The 21,177-nt window shown below is 31.6% G+C and overlaps 2 protein-coding genes across 8 annotated transcripts; one reads left to right on the forward strand and one right to left on the reverse strand.

Annotated features, from left to right (window-relative positions):
* Positions 1–140: 140 nt before the first annotated feature.
* Positions 141–4,319, reverse strand: Scamp (secretory carrier membrane protein). 2 transcript variants are annotated; one of them, XM_077419144.1, is made up of 8 exons: positions 3,924–4,319; positions 2,976–3,239; positions 2,809–2,866; positions 2,601–2,729; positions 1,877–2,033; positions 1,666–1,767; positions 1,435–1,561; positions 141–995 (listed from the first exon to the last, which is right to left on the reverse strand). In XM_077419144.1, exons 1-8 carry the CDS (start codon positions 3,978–3,980, stop codon positions 834–836), a joined length of 1,056 nt encoding a protein of 351 aa, XP_077275270.1. In that variant the 5' UTR covers positions 3,981–4,319; the 3' UTR covers positions 141–833. The 2 variants fall into 2 exon arrangements, with proteins under 2 accessions (XP_077275270.1, XP_077275269.1); XM_077419143.1 differs by having other exon boundaries at positions 2,809–2,872; positions 3,924–4,316.
* A 5,660-nt stretch (positions 4,320–9,979) lies between these two features.
* Positions 9,980–19,971, forward strand: LOC143904453 (protein tyrosine phosphatase domain-containing protein 1). 6 transcript variants are annotated; one of them, XR_013258911.1, is made up of 11 exons: positions 9,980–10,162; positions 10,438–10,715; positions 11,309–11,505; positions 12,434–12,556; positions 15,583–15,872; positions 16,282–16,489; positions 16,805–16,927; positions 17,054–17,274; positions 18,080–18,413; positions 18,875–19,152; positions 19,228–19,754. XR_013258911.1 is itself a non-coding variant. In XM_077419151.1 (10 exons), exons 2-10 carry the CDS (start codon positions 10,498–10,500, stop codon positions 19,054–19,056), a joined length of 1,896 nt encoding a protein of 631 aa, XP_077275277.1. In that variant the 5' UTR covers positions 9,980–10,162; position 10,497; the 3' UTR covers positions 19,057–19,969. The 6 variants fall into 6 exon arrangements, 2 of the variants coding, with proteins under 2 accessions (XP_077275277.1, XP_077275278.1); XR_013258910.1 differs by having other exon boundaries at positions 9,981–10,162; positions 10,497–10,715; positions 19,225–19,754; XR_013258909.1 differs by having other exon boundaries at positions 9,981–10,162; positions 10,497–10,715; positions 19,228–19,753.
* The last annotated feature ends 1,206 nt before the right edge of the window (positions 19,972–21,177 follow it).

Here is a 21,177-nt window from a genome sequence, read left to right on the forward strand (position 1 = left end):
TTCTATTTAACATGCTTCCTTGTTTTTTGATTAAAGCCGTTTAATATAAAACAACAATTAGTAAAATGATTTAACATATTGCATAAAAAAATAGGAATGTACAGGGTTTCACAGGTTCATAAGAAAGCTATTTGTGAATATTTATAAGTAAGTTAGCATTTATGTTAACATATTCAACAAATATGAATAATTAATAAAATTATGTTTTATAATTCAAACCTTGCAGTTATTTGAACTTGGAATAAATTTAATTACTTTCATAACTTATAATATGATCACATTGTCATGAGACTGTGCCACTAAAATATGAAAGCTAGTAAATATAAAGCAATTGTGTAATAATAAAATTATGACGATATGACTGATATTATCAATAGCTCGCTTATATCATTGTAACCTAATTTGAAGATCTCATAAATAAACGTACATGATAAACGGTAATACAAACTAATACATCAAACTTATATAGAGATGTGTATAGTATAATTTTTTCTTTCAACATAAAATGTTATACTTAGAAAGAAATACATACTAGTTTCGAAAGATTTCTTTAGAATATCCGTTGATGCTTCGAAATACTCTTTGCAGTGTTAACTGTACAATTAACGTTAATAATATAACGTACATCAGAGAATAAATTTCATCGTGAAGTATAATGCAATTCATACATAGCTACGTTTCATTGTAAGAATAAAATTTTTGCAATACATTGCATTTCTATGATTGTTTCGTATAATCCATAAATAGTGGAACTAATGAGATCTATCCACTTACTGAATGATGTAAAGCCAGAACATAATGTTTTTCGTAGAACAAATAAATGGTAGAATCATTTAGTAACGTGGCTGGCTAGCGTTAGCCATTTGCGTGCGAACCGCACTGGCCGCGACATTGCTCGCGGCGTTTTGCACATGCTCGTTTCGCAAAAATGTTGTAGCGAACTCTTGCTGCGCCTTTGTAACACTCGCATCGGAGGTACGATAAATGCGATGGATCTGAAAATAAATAATCTCATTTTAGTTTACTTGAGATCAATATTAACCCTATTCACTCCAACGTTTTTTCCGCCCCTTTAATCCTTCAACCATGCACTTTCGAGTCCCACGTGTTTTTTATAATGTTAATAGCTTTGAAAAATTCCCCCAAAATTATTATAATATCTTTGTACCTTCGACTAAAAATCAATATAAATAACATTTGGAAATCATTTATTTAAATATTTTTTTACAACATTTATATGTTGACAAACACACATTACGACTCGTTTTATTTAAAAAATCACTTTTCCGGCAGGGGGGGGATTATCCCACGATAATTTGTTTTTCACAAAAAAAAGACTGTTAGAAACTCGTGGGACACGAAAGGGCATGGTTGGAGTGAATAGGATTAATCTTCACTTTTTTAAATCTTAGTCTATATGTATGTATTATGTACCTTAGAAAGCAGTAAGAGATCACCACCTGCCGCAAGAAGAAAACAAATAGCGACGAAGAGCATAAGAAGACCGACGAAAATACCTTTGGCCGATGAGTCAAACATTCTAACTGCGGTAATTATGCCACTAAAAAATAAAAATATACAATTTGTATTAACATACAAGTGCTTGCACATCGTGCATAAAAAATTAAAGTGTACAATAAAAATATAGTAATACAAATATATTACCAAGTTCCAGCACCAGGAATACCTATAGCCTGGATACCGGTGACGATTAGTTGAAAGAAGAAGACAAAGAAAAAGACCATAAAATTGAAAGAGCTGTCGTTCCTGAAAAATTAAAATAATTAAAATTAATTAATAATTAATAATTAATTAATTAAAATAATTTCTAATCCTTAATTTCACTTCTGATTTCTGAAATGTTAAGTGGATTTACTTGAAAGCCCTGTACGCTGGTCTAAACCAGCACATGAAGGAGAATGGAGTGAAGAGTATGAGATACAAGATAGCCAGGCCGAATGTCGAGAAACCCTCGCCACAGAGCATCAAGACGAAACCTCCAATTACATTCAACAGCAGAACAGAGCCGTGAACTGTAAACAATATTATTAAATAAATATATAATCCATATATAACATTTAAGGAGGTTGGTCAGCATCCCGTTGCGGGCAGTTGCGGGGCAAGCGGCGCGGCATGGAGAAAGCATGTAGGTTAGATTTTCGTTGCGTGAAATGAACGAATTTTAGCAAATAAATATGTGGAATGCATTCAATTCCTGTTTCTTAAGGTCTAAAAAGAGTTGTTTATACAATTGAAACCCAAATACGTTATTATCCACGTTGAAATGTGGAAATAATAAATGTGGTCCTGTTTTATTTTTACAATTTCTTGATAACTATCCCTGTGTTCTTTTTTTCGAGAGTTACGTTACAGGTTAGGTAACATTTTTGCTGTGTCCCCCGTGTATAAGAGAGAGAGACAACAATATAACTTCAATAATTAATTACTCGACAACCATGCAGACAATTATCTTTAACTTTGGGGTGGACGACAGATTTCCATAGACAAATATTTTCCATAAATTTAAACTAATTCTTATCAAATTAATATGAGTAACCACCCTCCTTAATAAATATAATATCGTCTACAATTAAACTTACACATCCAGAGGTAATATAATTGCCTCACTGTTTTTTGAAAATCGGTATGAATTTCCACGTCGATATCTTGATAGAAGCATGGCTGAAAACAGCACTTGTCTGATAACGGCGGCCAATTATTTCGTCTCGCTAAAGCACCAATAAATAATTGTGTAAAGCAATTTTATTTTATATTAAAAATTGAAAAGTATAGATGATATGTACTAACGATAATAAGGGGTATTTCTCAATTCCTCTTCCGCCCTGGTTTTCCATTCCGGTTCCACCTGTTGCTGAAATATATATTAGAATAATTTCTCTTATCTGATCTTAACAAATTCACGTGCTCCACAGATACGTGAAACACATTCAAATAAATATTCAATATAAATTTACATTTGACGGAGGTGACATGGTGCTTCCAAGCGCCGCATTGACTGTTTGCTGGGGAGTACGAGCGTACGCCGGAGGAGGTGCTTCTTGATTAGAAGGTTGAAGCGTAGCGGGTTGCTGCGTTGCACCGACTCCGCCATAGATGGGCGGATTTACTGCTCCTCTGACTTGTGTAGTTCCTTGAGTGCCTTGCTCGGCGAAAGGATTGTAATCCTCAAGACCTCTGCTAGCCGGTGTAGAGGTTACTGCTCTTCGTATAGCAGGATCCTATTACATATGTTACATGTGTCAATATCCATTGACATTCCTTTTTTAATCTCCACAGAATTTCTTATCTTATCTTCTCTTTTGTTCTTATAGATATATAACTGTGTCATTTTAATGTGACACAAAGAAATATATGTATATATCCATACACATTCCAGCGAATCATTATTATTAAAAAATGCATTTTATTCGAACCGTACTTTTGAAGTGGGATTACAAAATCAAACTATAATCAAATGCGAAAAGGAAATAATATGGAGATATTATACTTTATTGCAACGTCACAAAATTGCACGCAAAATATAGTGATATCATTAAATATGTATGGCATACGGATAAAACATACAGTTATATATATTCAGGGAATTAGATTTTATAATAAGCCATCGGCGTCATATGATGATAAGAAAAGAGGATTGTCAATGCAAGCGGATTATGCCGACATTAGAATGACACGTCCGAAAAATCTTCGGTCGAGTGTCGCAAGTTTCGCTTATTAGCGTAAAAAAAAAATCACTCGATAGGTCGCGATTAAATCCTTCGCGAGCGCGGAATATCGGTGGGGCTGGGCCCGATTTACGCCTCGGGGAATTTTTGACAGATACGCGAGCAATATTGGAGCACGGAGCTGCGTGTGTTTCGCTTCCATCACTGTCACGCACATGAGGGTAAAACGCTACTCACCGAGAAGGGATCGTTAATCGTAGGCTCCCCGAAGGGATTCTCGTCAAAGCCGGACATCTCACGTCCTCGTTTTAGCACCGACGACTACGCCTGGGCCGAAACACTCGGGGAGTCCGTACGATTTTGATAATACTCAATTAATCTTATCTAAATCTTGCCTAAACTTGACGAGCCATGATTCCGCCGTTATTTACGGTGACGCCGTGGCAGCAGCCGTTCATCTCAGACGACGTCCATATGGCATGGAACTCGATACTATGGCCTAGTTTACACCGATCTCTTGATACGCGTATCAAATAGTATATTTGAACTGATCAGCCTAAATCAGACTTATTTACTAGTTATTTACTATTTAATACGCGTATCAAATAATCGGTGTAAACTAGGCCTATATCTGCCCTCGAGCTCGAGCAGGCTCCAAAAGTTCGATTGCCCTCTCCCCTCATCTCTGCCATCGACATATAAGTATGGACTACGCCACAATGCACAGCACAATAGCCCCTCAAAAAAAGTCGAGACCAGCATTTCCGTGCTTTAATTTACCGACACACTTTGCCCCTTACCGACAGACTTTGCCCCTATAATTAGTAATCTTTTGGTACCAATTTTCATCAAAATCATCAACAAAAAATTAAAAAAATTTTGGCACTGGTTTCAAGAAAATCAATTCATTAATAAAAAATTATCCATTAATAAAAAATTAAACTTATCCTCTAAAAATTTAAAAAAATTTTGGCATTGGTTTCAAAAAAATTGGTCAATTAATAGGTACTTATTATTTCTCAAAATTTTAATAATTTCTAAACCGGTTTCTATAAAAATTGGTAACAAAAAATTATCCATAAAAATTATCCATAAAAAAATTCAGCTTGATATCTCAAAGTTTGCGGAAATTGGAGCAATCACGTATATTTTTTTTTTTAACAGAAATTGTAAACTACTTTACTATTAGCAATTTTTCTAATTCTATTACATTCTCTCTTTAGTTCTTTCTACCCCTATCTATATATATATATATATATATATATATATATATATATATATATATATATATATAAGTACCTGAGGTCTGTATGTATATGTCTGTCTGACCGCGAACTACTTGTTATTTTCCGAGAAATTGGAAAAATTTCTGATACCGGTTTCCAAAAAAATCGGTAACAAAAAATTATACACTTTATAGCACTCTCCGGAAAATTCTACCCCTGTTTCATATATAACTCTTTGAAATTCGGTCAATTATTTCTAGAAAAATTGGAATAATTTTGAAACCGGTTTCCAAAAAGATTGGTAACAAAAAATTATACACTTTATAGCACTCTCCGGAAAATTCTACCCCTGTTTCATATATAACTCTTTGAAATTCGGTCAATTATTTCTAGAAAAATTGGAATAATTTTGAAACCGGTTTCCAAAAAGATTGGTAACAAAAAATTAACCACGACATTTTCATCCCCAGAAAATTCTACCCCTATTTCATATACTTTTGGTAAAAATTTGGTCCACTAACGAATGAGTAGTTCGCGTACATACAGACAGACAGACGACACGCGACTAATATATATATATAAAGAAAACATATTTTGTAATTTAAAAATAATTTTTTATTTTTTTATGAGCAAATCGTTAACTTTCCTAAAGTTGTTGGAAAATATGCGAATAATTTTAATGATTGTCAAATAATTTTCCTAGTTTATATTACTACCTAGTTAAATATTAGTTTATATTTAGATAAAACAATAAGAGCCAATACCGAACAACAGGATTCTAAATAATATAGTTTAATATTCCGTCAAAATAACTGGGAGCGTTTCGTGCTTTACAGAGACTTTTTCAATCAATCAAATAAATCCCTCTAATTAACTGTAATACATTATCATAATAATCCCGTTACTTAAAAAATCCGTCGAGAGATGAAATAAATTAAAAGGAAGTTTAACATCATAAGGTTAACATTAATTAATAATTATAGCATTTTTATTATGGAATTTATCCTCTCTATTGATTTAAATCATAGCGGTCGTTCTTACTTTCTGAATATTAATAATTATAGTAGGATACAAATTACATGGAGTTATTAAGAAGCCACATCAAGTTGAAAGCCCAAAAAACCGATTAACAAATAGTCAAAATATATGCGTGGTCAAACTATAAATTTAATTAGAAAGTTGTTAACAATTAAAACTTAAAAAATAATTATTTGTTTAATGGCGAGAAAAATCGTGTTAAAAGGCTGAAAAATGTGAAGCAAACGGCCTTAATCATTGCGTGTCGAAAAATTTTCCGAAGTTAAGCTATGTAATAGTCAAGTAGTAAAAAATCTATAAATTAAGTAAAAATCAAATTCTTTAAAACTGTGACATAAAAAGTAGTAATTCTCAACAAAAAGTAGACTTATAGTCTTATAAACTCGAATTAGCATCAGCTAAATTCTCAAATTAACGAAGGCTCCTATGCTTTAATTCCAAAAAGCGACTGAACGAGCAAGGACTCAGAAATTTGTCAGTAAAGGTTGGAATCGTGGTGATAAATAAAGCTAGAGAAAGTAAGTTATTAATTTAATAATTATCCCTGGTATATAAAAATTTGACTAAAAATATAATGAAATTCTACTATCAATTGACCCCTTTTCATTATTATTCCATAAATATCATTATGAAAATTTCAGTTTTTAGTTAATTTTAGTTAAATTCAATAACTTTCACGATATCTAATATTTTAACAAATTTTTCATTATTTTGCAACAGTATAATTAATTTTTCTTATATTTTACAGTATTTACATTAAATTTCTTTAAAAAAATTATGATTTATTTTGAAATATATTTAATAATTTTTCAATAACTTTTTTTTATTTCATTTATCATCAATTTTATAGTACTTTCAGCAAAATATTTTCATCTGGGTCAATTGAGACAGAATTTCAGTAAAATCCCATTATATTCAGTACAATATTTCCATCAGGGTAATAATAATAGTAGGACTCTAAGATTTAAAATCAGTTTAATATAAGAACGCCATTAAGTCCGAGCTAGGATCTAAGTAGCAAATAATTTCCGTGTGAATTTCCAATACTATTTCCAACTAAACTGCGCGCCAACGAATTGTCGGTCTTGAAACACAGCTTCTTCGTTAGAACAGTAAATTCACTTAAATAAATCGCAAATCGATTTAATTTTTTATGCTGATACAAATCGTATCTAACAGTCTAACATCCCCCTTCCCCCGAATATTACTGTAAAGAATTTATTGCAAAAAAACCCTGACTGAGATAATATTTTTTCGCAACATACCGATATTGATGGTTTGTTAAATTGATTATCAATTTAATTATGTAATTGTACGTTTCTCTCAGTTTCAGACTGCGTCTCAAGATTGAAAGTACGGCGCGTGTAGTTGACGAAGCGAAAGAATATACTTTTAAAATTCACACAAAAAATTGTTATTATATAGGTGAACAAAATTCAGCATGACCATATTTGGCAAAAATTTGATGAAAATATTAATTTTATGAAATTACCAGGAAAATTACATAAAAGTTTATTTTTGAAATTTTAATTGATATACAAACATGAAACTTTCCTACACGACGGCGACGGTATAAATAATAAATATATAATTAATTGAATAAGTTTATTAAAGAAGCATCGCGAATTAAAATATTTATCCTTTATTTGTTCTTAAAAGAAATTTCTTATGTCATTTATGATTAAAAATACATAATTGATGCATGATTATTAACACCGAGATTAACACAGAATCTATTGCGTCAAGAAGTTGCAACTATACATATACCATTCAGAATTTATGAATTATTTTTTAATTATGTATTTGAAGTTAAGGGTTTTTTTTAAATAACAGCAATATTAATTGGATGGCAAAGTTAATTGAAAATAACGGATATTAAGGGGATCCTAAAGCCGTCTGTAATACCGGCTTTTTTTAGCACTAATCTTTTAATTGGCTTTATAGAAATGCAAAATTCTTGTCTAGAATTAAAGTAGGCATCAAAATCTAGGTCATGGTGGTCGAATTTATATCGAAAACGAGAAAAAATTAATATTTTTGTTAATTTTTGGTATACGTGACGACAATATTTGCTTTGTACAAAAATTCCACAATAAATATCCACAAAATTAGACCGGCATGACCTAGGGACAACATTTAAGAACAATATCGTGCAATTAGATCTAAGATTAAAAGCCTAGAAAAAAAGATTAGTTTAAATAAACTTTTATATGTGCAAAAGCACATTCAGGTTGACATTGCGTGTAGCGAGAGATGGCGCAACAATCGAAACAAGGACAGATGCCTCTCTTTACAAGGACAGATATAGATATATGACATAGAAAACAGGATTAGAAATGTTGACATTACCGACGTCGAGAAAGTTCAGCCTTCACTTTAGGATCCCCTTAAAAATAAAAATGATACAATTTTTTGTTCAAACTCAAATAGTAGCGATATATGTATGCGTTCGACTGTACATACATGTGTGAGTGTGCGATCCGCTCAAACAATGTTCAGCGGATTGTTGAGCGTATCAAAAACGGCGGATCGTCTGTGATTGGTTGCAGGGTTTGATACGCCCGATACGCGCATATCGCGATACGCGCCATAGGACGGCACCCTGATGAGGGCATGAGGGTGCCATTACATGGAGCGCGGAAATGCAGAAACGCGGAAACGCGGAAGACAAAATTTACTAGATTTCCGTCGATCCGTTTCGTCTGTTTTGAATGTCTTATATTACATGGAGCATATTTTGAGCGGAAAAAAAGCGGAACGGAGAATTATAAAATATTAATTTTTAACGGTATTTATTGATTAAAATGCTTGCATTCAATAGATAAGTTGAAAAAATAAGCATATTAATAAAAATTGCAATGAATTAAGTGAACACAATTTTAAGAAATGAATACAAATGTTTATTTGTCACTATATACTGTTCCGCTTTTCCGTTCAAACGTGCGGGACTCAACTCGCGGAAACGCGGAATCTATAAGTATCGTAAACTGTATTTTACACTGCAATACTTTACTCAACCCAAATGAAACTTATATTCGTACTTACAATTTGTGGTTAATTATTATTATTATTGTATAAAATCAATGAATGGCATAATCAGGCTCGATTATAAAAAGTATTCCAAGTAATGTATATTAATAGAACATGCATTAAGAGTCTGGTTGCCTTCGTGCTTCGATGCGCCGATTCAATGCATTCATTACATTCTTGTGACGAGATCGAAATGGGATGTTTTGATTGGTTAACTTGTGACGACGCGACGCGTGACGCGCTCAGTGGAAACTCAGCCTAAAGAGCCAATCACGTTCAATTGCAGTTACACGACAGTTTCCCGAAAAAGTAGAGGGAATAATGTTGGTACTAACGAAAATCCCTAGGCAACGGGAAACAAGGTGCCACATGGGTTCATGACGCGCTTTACAAGCTCGTTTACAAGCCCTTGCGTGGGCGGAAGGATTTTGCTCCCCTGCACTCCCCTCCTTATGCATGTACTTTATAATTTTGCTTTACAACTTAGTGCTAATTGCTACTATTAATAATTACTATTTATACGATAACAAATATATGAATAAACATATACAATATATGATAGATTGAATTATTTTATAATTTTTATTTAATGCACATTTTAATGATGTCTTAAAATGACGTTAATGACAATATTATATAATTCTTTCATTAAAAGTAAAGTTAAACTGCATTTAAGTTATCTTTTAATTATTCTGGCAAAGAGTAAAAACTGAATTATTTCAATTAACAAAAGATTCTTCTTAACGTACCGTACCTAAAAAACTGAAAAAGAAATAGAGTATTAACATGCAATCTTAATCCCACTTTATAATGTCATACCGAAAGGTCATTGCACCTCAATGTACCTTGACGTGTGTTAAATTACACGCTTGCAGACTTGAATATTCGTACGAACGCCGTACATAGAAGAATGACAATATGATTTACCACCATGCCTGACGCAGGCGCATGGCACCTCTTGCGATTCGATAATAGATAAAGCAACGTTATGGTAGCGGAACTGCCAGTCGCTATGCGCTTAGCCTACCGCGTTAACTGCTTTTTTTTTCACCAGTACGTTAAATTCGCGTGTTAAATCCGTGGATTAATAGTTGATAAATAAGAGTAATTAATAAAAACGATCGTTATTCTCGTGCGTGCGGCTATGAGATGGATGAGGAGCGCGTGAATATTTTTACAAATGTATATTGCTTATTATAATATATTGCTTGGTGCTCGCGTCTAACTGAAAAAAATTTTTCCTTCAAACTGTCATAAAAATTTCACTACTTTTATTACATTTAATTATATAATTTTACATAAGAATATATTGTAACTTTATGTTAGATAAAATGCATTCAGAATGACATGTCGACACAATTGTTATTTATTACGTCAAAAATACATAATAAAAATGCTGTAGACTTAAAATTAAAATTAAAAATTCCTTTTCTTAAAAATTAAAAAATTTATTATAGATTTCGTACTTCGAAATTTTTGTTAAGTGAAACGGATCAATTCTGTCACTCGATTGTAGAATGGATGTAAGCTCGTTGGTCCCGGCGGGACTTCAAGGAGGGCAAACAGACGCGTGCGAGGTTCAAGCGGGATATAATAAGTTTTCGGAAAACTTGCGAAGATTCACACCGCAGGCTATACAGTGTGCCATTTTTTGCGGCGGGTCCAGATGCAAATATGAGAATCCAAAGGCCTGGCCGGCTGTTCACATGGCAATACAGAACATCTTTTCGCATTGGTGAGCGCTACAACCGTTTGTTGAATTTTAATACAATGATAAAAATAAGAAGAAAATAATAATAATAATAATAATATTGCTGGTGATTAACAAGCAAAAATAACATTTTGTCGACCAAAGTATGGCCACTCTGCATCTTAATAAATTAATAGTAAAATAACTTTAAATAATGTTTCGTTTAAAACATAATAATAACAAAACGTGTATAATATTAGATATTTAACGAGTATCAATTATATCAACTGCAATATAGATTTGCTAACAGTAACTAACTATAATATCATTAGATAAACATGTATTCATTCACTTACATAGTTCTGAACTCTATTCTAATATCATTCGGCAATATTTATAAGTCGTTCGATAATTTGTATCGACTTAAAGGCGCATACTGTGTATCAGAGACATTTTCTTATTGACATTCTGTCGGAGTATCGCTCAATTGCAACAGAAAATTTTATTTAGATCAAACATACATTTGACATATTAATATGCGTTCCATTGCATCAGTATAAATAATTAGTCAGAGTAAAAGTAATTAGAAATTTGTATCAGTTTTTGATCTAAATTGTTTAATCATTTAATTATTTTAGGGTGACTGACGATGTCCTTGCGATGGCACGACCCAATACCGCGATGATAATAAAGAAAGATATAATTGCCCAATTCCAAGGATGGAGTATAAAAACCATAATAAATCTGCAGACACCCGGCGAACACGCGAGTTGCGGTGGTCAATTAGAAGAGAACGGTTTTACATATGATCCCAACATTTTTATGAAAAACGGCAGTAAGTAAAACGCTAATTAAAAAATCCATTTACACAGAAAAAGTGTCAAATGGAGACTTATATACTCGTATAAGTATAGGTATACGCAAGAATTTATAATCGTGAGATATTGCGTTTATAAACAAAGAAAATTTGCTTGAATGAAATCATTTATACAGTTTAACTATATTAGTAATAAGAAAAAAAAAGTTGAGAAATAAAAAGTTAAAATTTTTATAAGATTACAGATTCCTGGTGTACACACGAGTTTATAAATCTTGATTTGACACTTCTCTTTTTCTATGTACAATCTCATTAATTGCCATATTTCTCATTGCTTATTAAGAATAAATAAAGAAAAATATTGATTTTGTTTCTTAAAATGTATCTTTGGAATAAAAACAAATCACAAACGTAGCAAGTTCTAACTTATAACTTAATCATTTTTTAAAACCCTTTAATTAATATTACATTTATTTTTAATATTCTTTGCTACTGGTGGATAAGTTGAAGCAATATTAATATTTCAACAAAAATCGTTCACGCTATCATACATAACAAATGTAACATTTAAAAAGTTATTTACTCAAATCAATTTTATTGACAATATATAGATTATATATATATATATATATATATATATATATATATAAGAATGACGGAGAAATAAAACGGCGACGAATTTTACTTTCAAATTAGCAAGAATAGTTTGTCCTTGTGCTAAACGCATGTAGAATCGTGTGGGAGCGTTTCTCCCCCAATCCTAACAACCACCAGTTAGATCGAAGAGGTTCACAATATAACATGCAATGCAGCAAAAGCGTATATCTATAGAAAGAAAAGTTCCGAAATAACGTTTTACTTGCCGCTCGTATTCCTTCTACCACAAGAAAGTTTTAGGCATCAAGCTGTCTTTCAAATACCGATCACGTGAAAATCTTTGTTGTAGTTTATTATTATAACTTCGCCCTGAAGGATTATGGTAGCGCCACGATGGGAAAGCTTTTGGACATGGTCAAGGTTGTGGCCTTCGCCGTGCAAGAAGGAAGAGTGGCCATTCACTGTCATGCCGGTAAATCGATTTTTCGTGCGATGCACTTGACCCAATTGCATCCCCTGCAGCTATCATAGTTATTTGTATGATTATGTGAGATGTGGATGCATAAATTAGTTTACGGAAACATCCTTTTTTTTTAAATTCGGGATTGCGAAAAATCTTATTCAATTCCTTTGTTCGAGGATATTTCTCTAATTTATTAGATTTATTTAATGTCATTTAATCGTGATTCTCGTATGATTGTTACTTAGATCCTTTTGCATTTTATTGATATATTTAAAAATATTTTTCAAAAATTTGTATTAACAAAAAATGTATGTTATAAATGTATGTACTATATAATATATGTTGTAATATGATGTTATAAAATATTATCCTTAAAAATAACAATATATTTATAGTCCGAATACATATAATATTCAATATTAAGCAAAATGATATACTTTTCTTAAAAGTAACAATTATATAACATATTTTTCCATATTTATTACTTGGCTTAAAACTTATTAATATCTTCTCTTTATTATTTATTAAAAGTTGTTAAATATCTTAGATTTTATTGACCGCTATATTTTTGCTATTTATTTACTAATTTTTTATGTTAATTTTACTAAAATTTTTGTTAAATAGCTTATATGCGCATTCTTTATAGCGGATCTGTAAGTTTCAAACGTATCGATTTAAGCAATAATTAAAGAGAATTTATCGTGTATGATATTATCGTGCTGCATTGCATGCATACAAATCGACTGACGTATATACATATATCGGTACCGTACATTCGGATCTTTACGCTGCACACGCGAATAACTTTTATCAAATACCAGAGGCAGGAAAGACTAATCTCAAGTAATGCACGGTAAAATTTAATTTACAAATTAATAATATGTGTGATGTAATGTGTTCAGTATTTTTGCGTTAATTGTTTTACACTTTGCATTATCCGCTTAACACACAAATGCTATTTTAAAAATTACATTATTAATAAAAAGATTTAAAACTTCCTTGTTATAAATAAACAATTTTTTACTGAGTAATCAATATTTAAATTATTTCTTCAAATATATATGATGAAACTCTACGTCTCAATAATTGTTGAATAATTATTTGGCTAAAAAGAATTTGATTTATGAGAAAACCAGTGCCAGTTATTGCATGATTTATATAATGTAATTACGTAATTCGGTTAAAGTATAACTATTGGCAATTATATTAAAAACAATAAAGTAAATTTGCGTTCCACTTAACATAATTTATTAGCTTCACGGACGTTGCCGCGTCGCCAGGGAGTTCCATTTCATTAAAGCATAAAATGCGGGTGAAGCGATAAGCGATTTCCAACGTAATAGTTATATTTTTAGAGGACGACATGTATACTTTTAAATAATGTATATGATAAAGAAAATATCCATTTCGATATGTGGAAGGCTACATCGGAATGTAATTGTGAAATTATTGTGTGCTGGAAGTTAGAGATATAATCACGAGGCCGTAACAAATAAATGGATAATCTTCTTGTGCTGGATTATACATGTAGAAATTGTTATCTAAATGGAATTGTCTGTCTCTACATACATTAAGTAATGATTTTTTATGTTACGTGATTATAAGTGTTTTATACCGCTTGGTTAAGCTAAAGTTGTAAAGTTTTTATCAAATAACGAAGTAATGTTAACGTTATATAAATTTGTGTATAACCAATTTTTTTTAATATTTTGTCTTTTATATTTTGTACTTTATTTTTTCAAAAATAACCTATATATTTTGTACTTTTTCTCTATCAAATATTAATTCGATATTTTTAATTAAATATTAGTGAGATTAAATTAATTTAAAATATAAAAGATACAAATTTTAAAGATATAATTGATTATAAGACAATAATTTAAAGGTGAATTTTATGCTATAGAAATCCATTATTATTCAAAGCGGCGTTTAAGGACACATGCGGGGTTGGCTATCTATTCTGATCGATCGATCAGTTTCTTCATAATGGCTACTTCGAAACTATCGCAAGTTCACAATCACTTGTAAAAAAAAAAATTAATACTGGTTTATATAAAAAGTCAGATGTATGGAATAAAATTGCAAAGACTGCAAAAAATTCTAATTTCTCTCAGAGAATTAATTAGTCATATATAATTACGTCTTCTTGAATCATTTGACTGTCAAAAACAGAATAAGAGACATGATATATTATTAATTGTAATTCTAGAGTATTCTCATGATTACATTAATCATCATTTTGTGAATTAAAATTGATAAGATCAGATCAGATGTAGCAGAAGAATTTAGATAACAAAGTGAATATAACGAGCGCGATTAGGAAAGTTAAATTACAGGATTTATCGCGGTCAGTTGGATTGATCAGCTTACTCTGCAACTCCAGAAACGTCTTGTGTGCATGCTACGTGACTTAATTATAGAAGGAAAACGTATAGATCCGAGTATTGTTAACGTCAGTCAGATATCATCTATCAAATATACAATATACCATATATGCAGAGTACAAATTTTCGCTTTTTGTAAGACTACAATTGTCATTTCTGTTCTCAGTTGCGACATTTATTAATGTAAAACTTTTTGAATTGATAAACTAATGTTTTATCACTAACACGATTGTTCGATTACCTAACGTGACTGTCCTGTCTATTCTTGGAATCTAAAATACGAAGAATGCTTTCGATTATATGTGCGCTTCCTTCATTCTATTTCATATCTTATACTAAAATATCATACGTAAAATATACTTATAAGTACTAAAATCTTACGCGTATTCTTAAATTGCGATGCGTTTCTCTTCATTTTTATGATAAATGTTATCAAACATCGTTAGAAACACTTTCACAATTAATTCGCTTTTTAGACAATTATACATAACATTACTAAGTTATTACAATCAAGAGTAATCTTTTATTTGCGCTACAATCCCTATACTTATTTTATACATACTTTGCTTGCTTGCTTGCTTGCTTGTCATCTGATTAATGAGTCAGTTAAGCCGACAGCAAAACAATATGCCGAAAGTATTTTATTTTCAGGTCTCGGTAGAACTGGCGTTCTGATAGCGTGCTACCTTATTTACAGTCTTCGTGTAAGAGCAAACGATGCCATTAGATTTGTCCGCATGAAGCGTCCTTCCGCTATACAAACGCGCGGCCAAATAATTTGCATCCAAGAATTCGAGCACGTCGTGCTTCCGCAAATGATAGTATACCCTTTGCACAGTACAACGGGGGATCGCAAGCCCTACAGCCTTCAATCGTACCTGAAAAAGCAATACAACATGTTACACGGATATGAGCAGCGCACCTTCAAGCACATTCCAAAAGTGCGGGGCATTCTGTTTCTTTTTTTTACAATTTATTTATGTAATGTTAGATTATATTTTATTAAAAATCTTGTAAATCTTTTATATCTATATTTAAATAATTACTTAATTAATTTTCTTTAAATTTAATTTAGTTATGGATAAAATTGAATCTATACGTCTCCATGTTTTTATTTGCAATTCTTATTAATAAATATGATGTCGGAATTAAGTTCTTGAAATTTGATTTTTGAAGAATAAATAATACAACTAAGTATTAAAGAGTAAAGAGATATCTTCGATTTATTTTAAACTTGTTTTAATGTGTAATTTTATTTGTCTCTCTCTAATAGTTACAATTCTGTTGTATTATTACATAAACAAAAATTGTAGCTGCTCGATTTAATTATAATTATGATGTATTTCTTAGATCGTTTTTATTATTTGCGAGCGAATACTACAGTTCTGCGACTGTCAGGAAGACAATTCGCCTTCCGAGATTGCATACACGGTTTCCAACGTACCTTTTACGCAAAAGTTCATTTGCCACGTATTGGAGAAATTCCGTGACAGCAAGGGTAATATGCGGCACTCCTATTCCTGGGCGGAATCCCTCACGGACTCCTACGAATACTCAAGTGAGAAGTATTACATGCAATGTAATAATTAAGCAATTCTCTCTCTATGACATCCAATTAATTTTCATCCGTTCCTGGATTAAATAATTGAATTACTTGTCAAAATTCTACAACTTTTGATTCACACGTATAATTTCTATTGTTTAATGTAAATATATATCTGTCTTCACAATTCTAATCCTTCTTTTGATTAAATATAAAGTAAATATTTTGTAAAATTTTGATATTTTTCAAGTACATTTCTTAACTGATTTACTAAATATATCTTGAGACATTATATGCATCTATATCTATAAAAAAAGGTATATATTTTAGCTTTCACAAAAGCATGCAGCAGTAGTCAGGGATCGTCCCGAGGTACCTGCGATGATATAGGAAGATTGAGCGATGTATTTTGCATGTCACCGGATACTCCTTCCTGCGACTCCACATTTCCAGGTATTATACTATTGATAAATTCTACTGTAGATTGGTCGATATCCTTAACTCCACGCCTATATCGACGATACCTCGCTAAAACTGCAGTGAGTATACATCTGACAAGAGAATCTTATTCTGCGACAGGTCTGGACGACACTTGCGTGGATGACGTCCTAGGCGATGGCATTCACGATCAGGATCTGCTTGATAACGACTGTTACAAGGAAATTCAGTCGCACATGGACTTGAGGCACGTCTCCCGCAATGATTACGAAAAGGTGACTGCCGAAGAAGCTATCAAAGCGCTCATCAGAGATAGCGCCTCACTTCCTGATATCATAAAGAAACGTTTGCAGGATTATCAGGTGCATTTTACATACCTAATGTACGAGGAAAATGTTTTTTTATATACTGCACTGTTAAATTCGTAATGTCAAATTGGATTCAATTTGAGTCATTACCTATTAACCATTTCTATAGGCCGCTACTTCATAACTCAAAACATATTGTTAACTTGACTAAAACAATGGAGTAATTTTACAATGTATGTACAACGGTTATAAGCGTGTGCATTATAATTAGCCTACGCATGTATGTAGGAACGTTCATTCAGTTTCTTCAAGCTATATGCAATTGCTTGAATGTCTACGCTTATAATAACTAGCCCTAGAATCGCGTGTACAGCATGATCTATATGCTCATGAAATGAATCAATTTAGTGTACATCGCGGATATACTATGTGTGTACCACGTATTATATGTGTAATTCTATTTTTAAAACTGTAATAAAGTCGCAAATATATTAATTCTAGTTCAGTTAAAGATACAATTATTATTCATATATACAACATATCATTTACAATGCATCTACAGCAAATCGATTCGAATATGTTGGAAAATAATAACCAAAATTTTAAAAGAAAAATAAAAATGTCTTTATCTTGGTTTGCGAGGCATAGAGTGATTTGTTTGTTGGAAAAATATAACGTAATAATACACAATTTTAGTAAATTATGTAAATCTTAACTGCAAATAGTAAAGTGTAATAACAATTTGGCTGATATTTTCTTTTAAAAACGTAATAACGTAATAATATATTGATAACGCTATGTGTTGTTATAATAAACATATTAGTGTCAATATTAAAAAAATTGAAAAATATCTTTTCAGATTGACTTGAATCATCGATGTACCGCTTGGCAGCGATTAGAATTGGAAACTAATTTGGAGTTATTATCGACATTACTGTTCGAATGGTTGGAAAATCTTAAACATCCCCTTCTTGATGTTGACAGCCTCAGTTACATTGTCGCGTGGAGTTCGAAGCCGCAGCGGTGCCTTGAAAAGTTACCCGTTTATGCAAGATATTTATTAGAATACCTTTTGCGATTCGTTACTCGCTTAAGGCCTGTGACAGCTGAAAGTCAGAGTTTAATTACCAAAAGGCTAATAGCGGCACTGACGCAGCAAAAAATTTGGATCAAAAATTGTTTTCACCCGCCAAGTATGTAAATATTTTAATTGATTGTAATTTCTAATTAACAATTACTTTATTAGAGATAACACGATAAATATTAAATAATGCAAAGTTATATATAATTAGGATTATGTAATCTTCAAAAAAGTCTAATAGTCTTCAAGAATAATATTTGCTTAAAGATGTTTAAAGACCTCGTTAAAGACACTCGATATAATTGCGCCCTGTCCTGTTCCATCAGTTTTATACCTCATTTGCGTCATATCGCGATCCCCAGAAATATCGATTTGCTTCACACAGTGCCTCGCACAGTGCCGCCTTTATCCTATTTATATTTCAGCATCAATAATCATATAGTGTCATGTCACGACAGTATAAAGGGCATAAATTCATATAGACTTTTGTCACTCTATCGCTATCGAATCGATTAATCCCAATAGAAAAATATAGCGTAACATTTTCTGACATCGTTAAAACTTGTGTTTTAGGCAAACATTTTCAGAAACTGCGACGCGGCACCGCTGGTAAGCTTAACGAATTCTTCGTTCGCCTGATGAACTTGATAGAGGAAGTTAACACTCAAGGACTGGACAAGCCTCCATGGGCGTCCAAGTGGGAACTGTTATCTAATCATTTGCGGGATATAGATAATCAAAAGAACAACGTATGAGTGTGACAAATTTTACCCGGTTTAGCATTCCGATGGATTTTTTTTCTATAATTGCCAACGATACAGATAGACGTCTAATCTTTCATTTTTCACCAGGTATGGACAAAACATAATAATTTATAAATTATGCAAGTCGTCCGCAATATATTAACAATTTTCTTGTTAAAGCAGTGAACAAAATGTCTGGTCTGTAATAGCAGCTGCAGATAACCGTCTATAGAGACAGGTTTCAATAGACTAAACTAAGGAATTAAAGGATGAATTTTCTAATATAAAATAGAATATATAATGGATAATACCTTTGTTACTGTATTAATATTGAAAATCATTTATACTCTGCCTGCGAAAAGTTTGACAATCGCGCACTGCGGCATATACTGTTTGTAATCGAGCACTGTTATTTTTTCAAACCAAGATTTAGACAAATCGACTTCCAATATTATCAACGTGAATTTCGCTTAAAACTTGAGAATTATAGTACGAATAATTATAGTACGGATCTAGCTTTCAATCAACTCTGAATATGTTAACTACGATTCTATAATTATAAATCTATAATTATTATTTTTACAATGAACTATTCAATGTGATTTGATTTTTGAAGGGAATCTTAACATATATGATAAATGCGTTACTTTTATGTAAACGACTTTAATAAATAAAAGTATTTTAGCAGTAATAGTAAGTGAATATTATATGCAAATCACTAATCTTATGAAAATCTTTGTCATTAAAGAAAAAAAAGTATATAATTAATATCCAATAATCCAACAACTCGAAAAACAATTATATAGAAACAAAAAAATATTACCGTATAATGTGTATGACAAAAAATAATTGTAAATTGTGTAAGATAAATACTGCATTCTCTAACTTAAAACATTCAATGGTAATTATGCAGTATAGGGGAAGCACCTCCGGATGACCTTGACCTTGACATATGTTGTCAAGGTCACCCTCCTGAGTGACCTTCAGAAGGTTTTAGCCGTCGCTCGCTATTCGTTAAAAAGTTATTAACAAAAAAAGTTTGGAAAGTATAGCATATATAGGTGCATATATAGGTTAGTTGACGCGCTTTAAACACTTAAATACTTTTAAAGCGCGTCACTAACCTTCATAGGTACGATTTACTGCTTTAAATGTTGTGTTTTGGTAAAGCAGCGATTTTTTCGCAAAATAATGTATTCAATGCTTTAACAAAAAAATTTCAATTTATCAACAATTTACTGCTTTAAATGTTGTGTTTTGGTAAAGCAGCGACTTTCTCGCGAAATAAATTATTCTCTGCTTTAAAGAAAAACGTAATATTAGTCGTTTATGCCTCTCAGTACTTAAAATAACTGCTATATTTTCGAAACTTTTTTTGTTTATAACTTTTTAATAAAAAACGAGCGACGGCTAAAACCTTCTGAAGGTCACTTAGGAGGGTGACCTTGACAACATATGTCAAGGTCAAGGTCATCGGAGGTGCTTCCCCTATACTGCATAATTACCCATTCAATTGTTTATTGCATAATAATTTTGTTTGAATTCATCAAATATTAATTTGATAATAATAAAATCATTATTGCATGGAAATAAAACCGTAAATACTTTATGAAGATTTCGCTATACATATTGCTCGCAGTTAAATTAAGATTTTTTTAAACTTACGATTAATAATAACAACATATCAACATATAACAACATATTAATGATAACAACATATTGTTATCAGCTGTGGATGAAGTTACTTCAACTGTAGGTAAAGTTTTTGTTGCAAAATCTTTCACTATTTGTTTCATCGTGATTTTGTAACAGTTTTCTACATGTGCTCATTGCATTAAATTGCAATAAATTATACTTAGTTTTAATATTATGACTCGTATTTACAATCGCTTAATTTTCCACTGAATGTGGCTATCAACATTTCAGTTCAATATAATTAATGATATTCCGTTCAGTTTGAATATCACTGATTACATGTGACAAAAATAAAATTTAGAATCAGGCGGCTAACTGCTAAAACTGTGGAACGTATTCAATGGAAAATTTAGATCATTCTTTCTATTAAAAACAAAATATAATACATTTAGGAAAAGTATTTTCACGTGGTCAAAGGAAGCGTACACAAAAATTACA

The sequence above is a fragment of the Temnothorax americanus genome, unplaced genomic scaffold, assembly GCF_048541705.1.
Source record: "Temnothorax americanus isolate GAGA-0224 unplaced genomic scaffold, ASM4854170v1 Scaffold52, whole genome shotgun sequence".
Taxonomy (NCBI): Eukaryota; Metazoa; Arthropoda; class Insecta; order Hymenoptera; family Formicidae; genus Temnothorax; species Temnothorax americanus.

Excerpts from the sequence above, each read along its gene's own strand:
- Scamp (XM_077419143.1), bottom strand. The coding sequence starts at position 3,980 with ATGTCCGGCTTTGACGAGAATCCCTTCGGGGAGCCTACGATTAACGAT. Across the intron at positions 1,562-1,665 it reads ATTCCTGGTGCTGGAACTTG|TGGCATAATTACCGCAGTTA; the intron begins GTAATATATTTG and ends TTTATTTTTTAG. Across the intron at positions 996-1,434 it reads ATCTCTTACTGCTTTCTAAG|ATCCATCGCATTTATCGTAC; the intron begins GTACATAATACA and ends ATTTATTTTCAG.
- LOC143904453 (XM_077419151.1), top strand. The coding sequence starts at position 10,498 with ATGGATGTAAGCTCGTTGGTCCCGGCGGGACTTCAAGGAGGGCAAACA. Across the intron at positions 15,873-16,281 it reads CCTTCAAGCACATTCCAAAA|ATCGTTTTTATTATTTGCGA; the intron begins GTGCGGGGCATT and ends TGTATTTCTTAG. Across the intron at positions 17,275-18,079 it reads AACGTTTGCAGGATTATCAG|ATTGACTTGAATCATCGATG; the intron begins GTGCATTTTACA and ends ATATCTTTTCAG.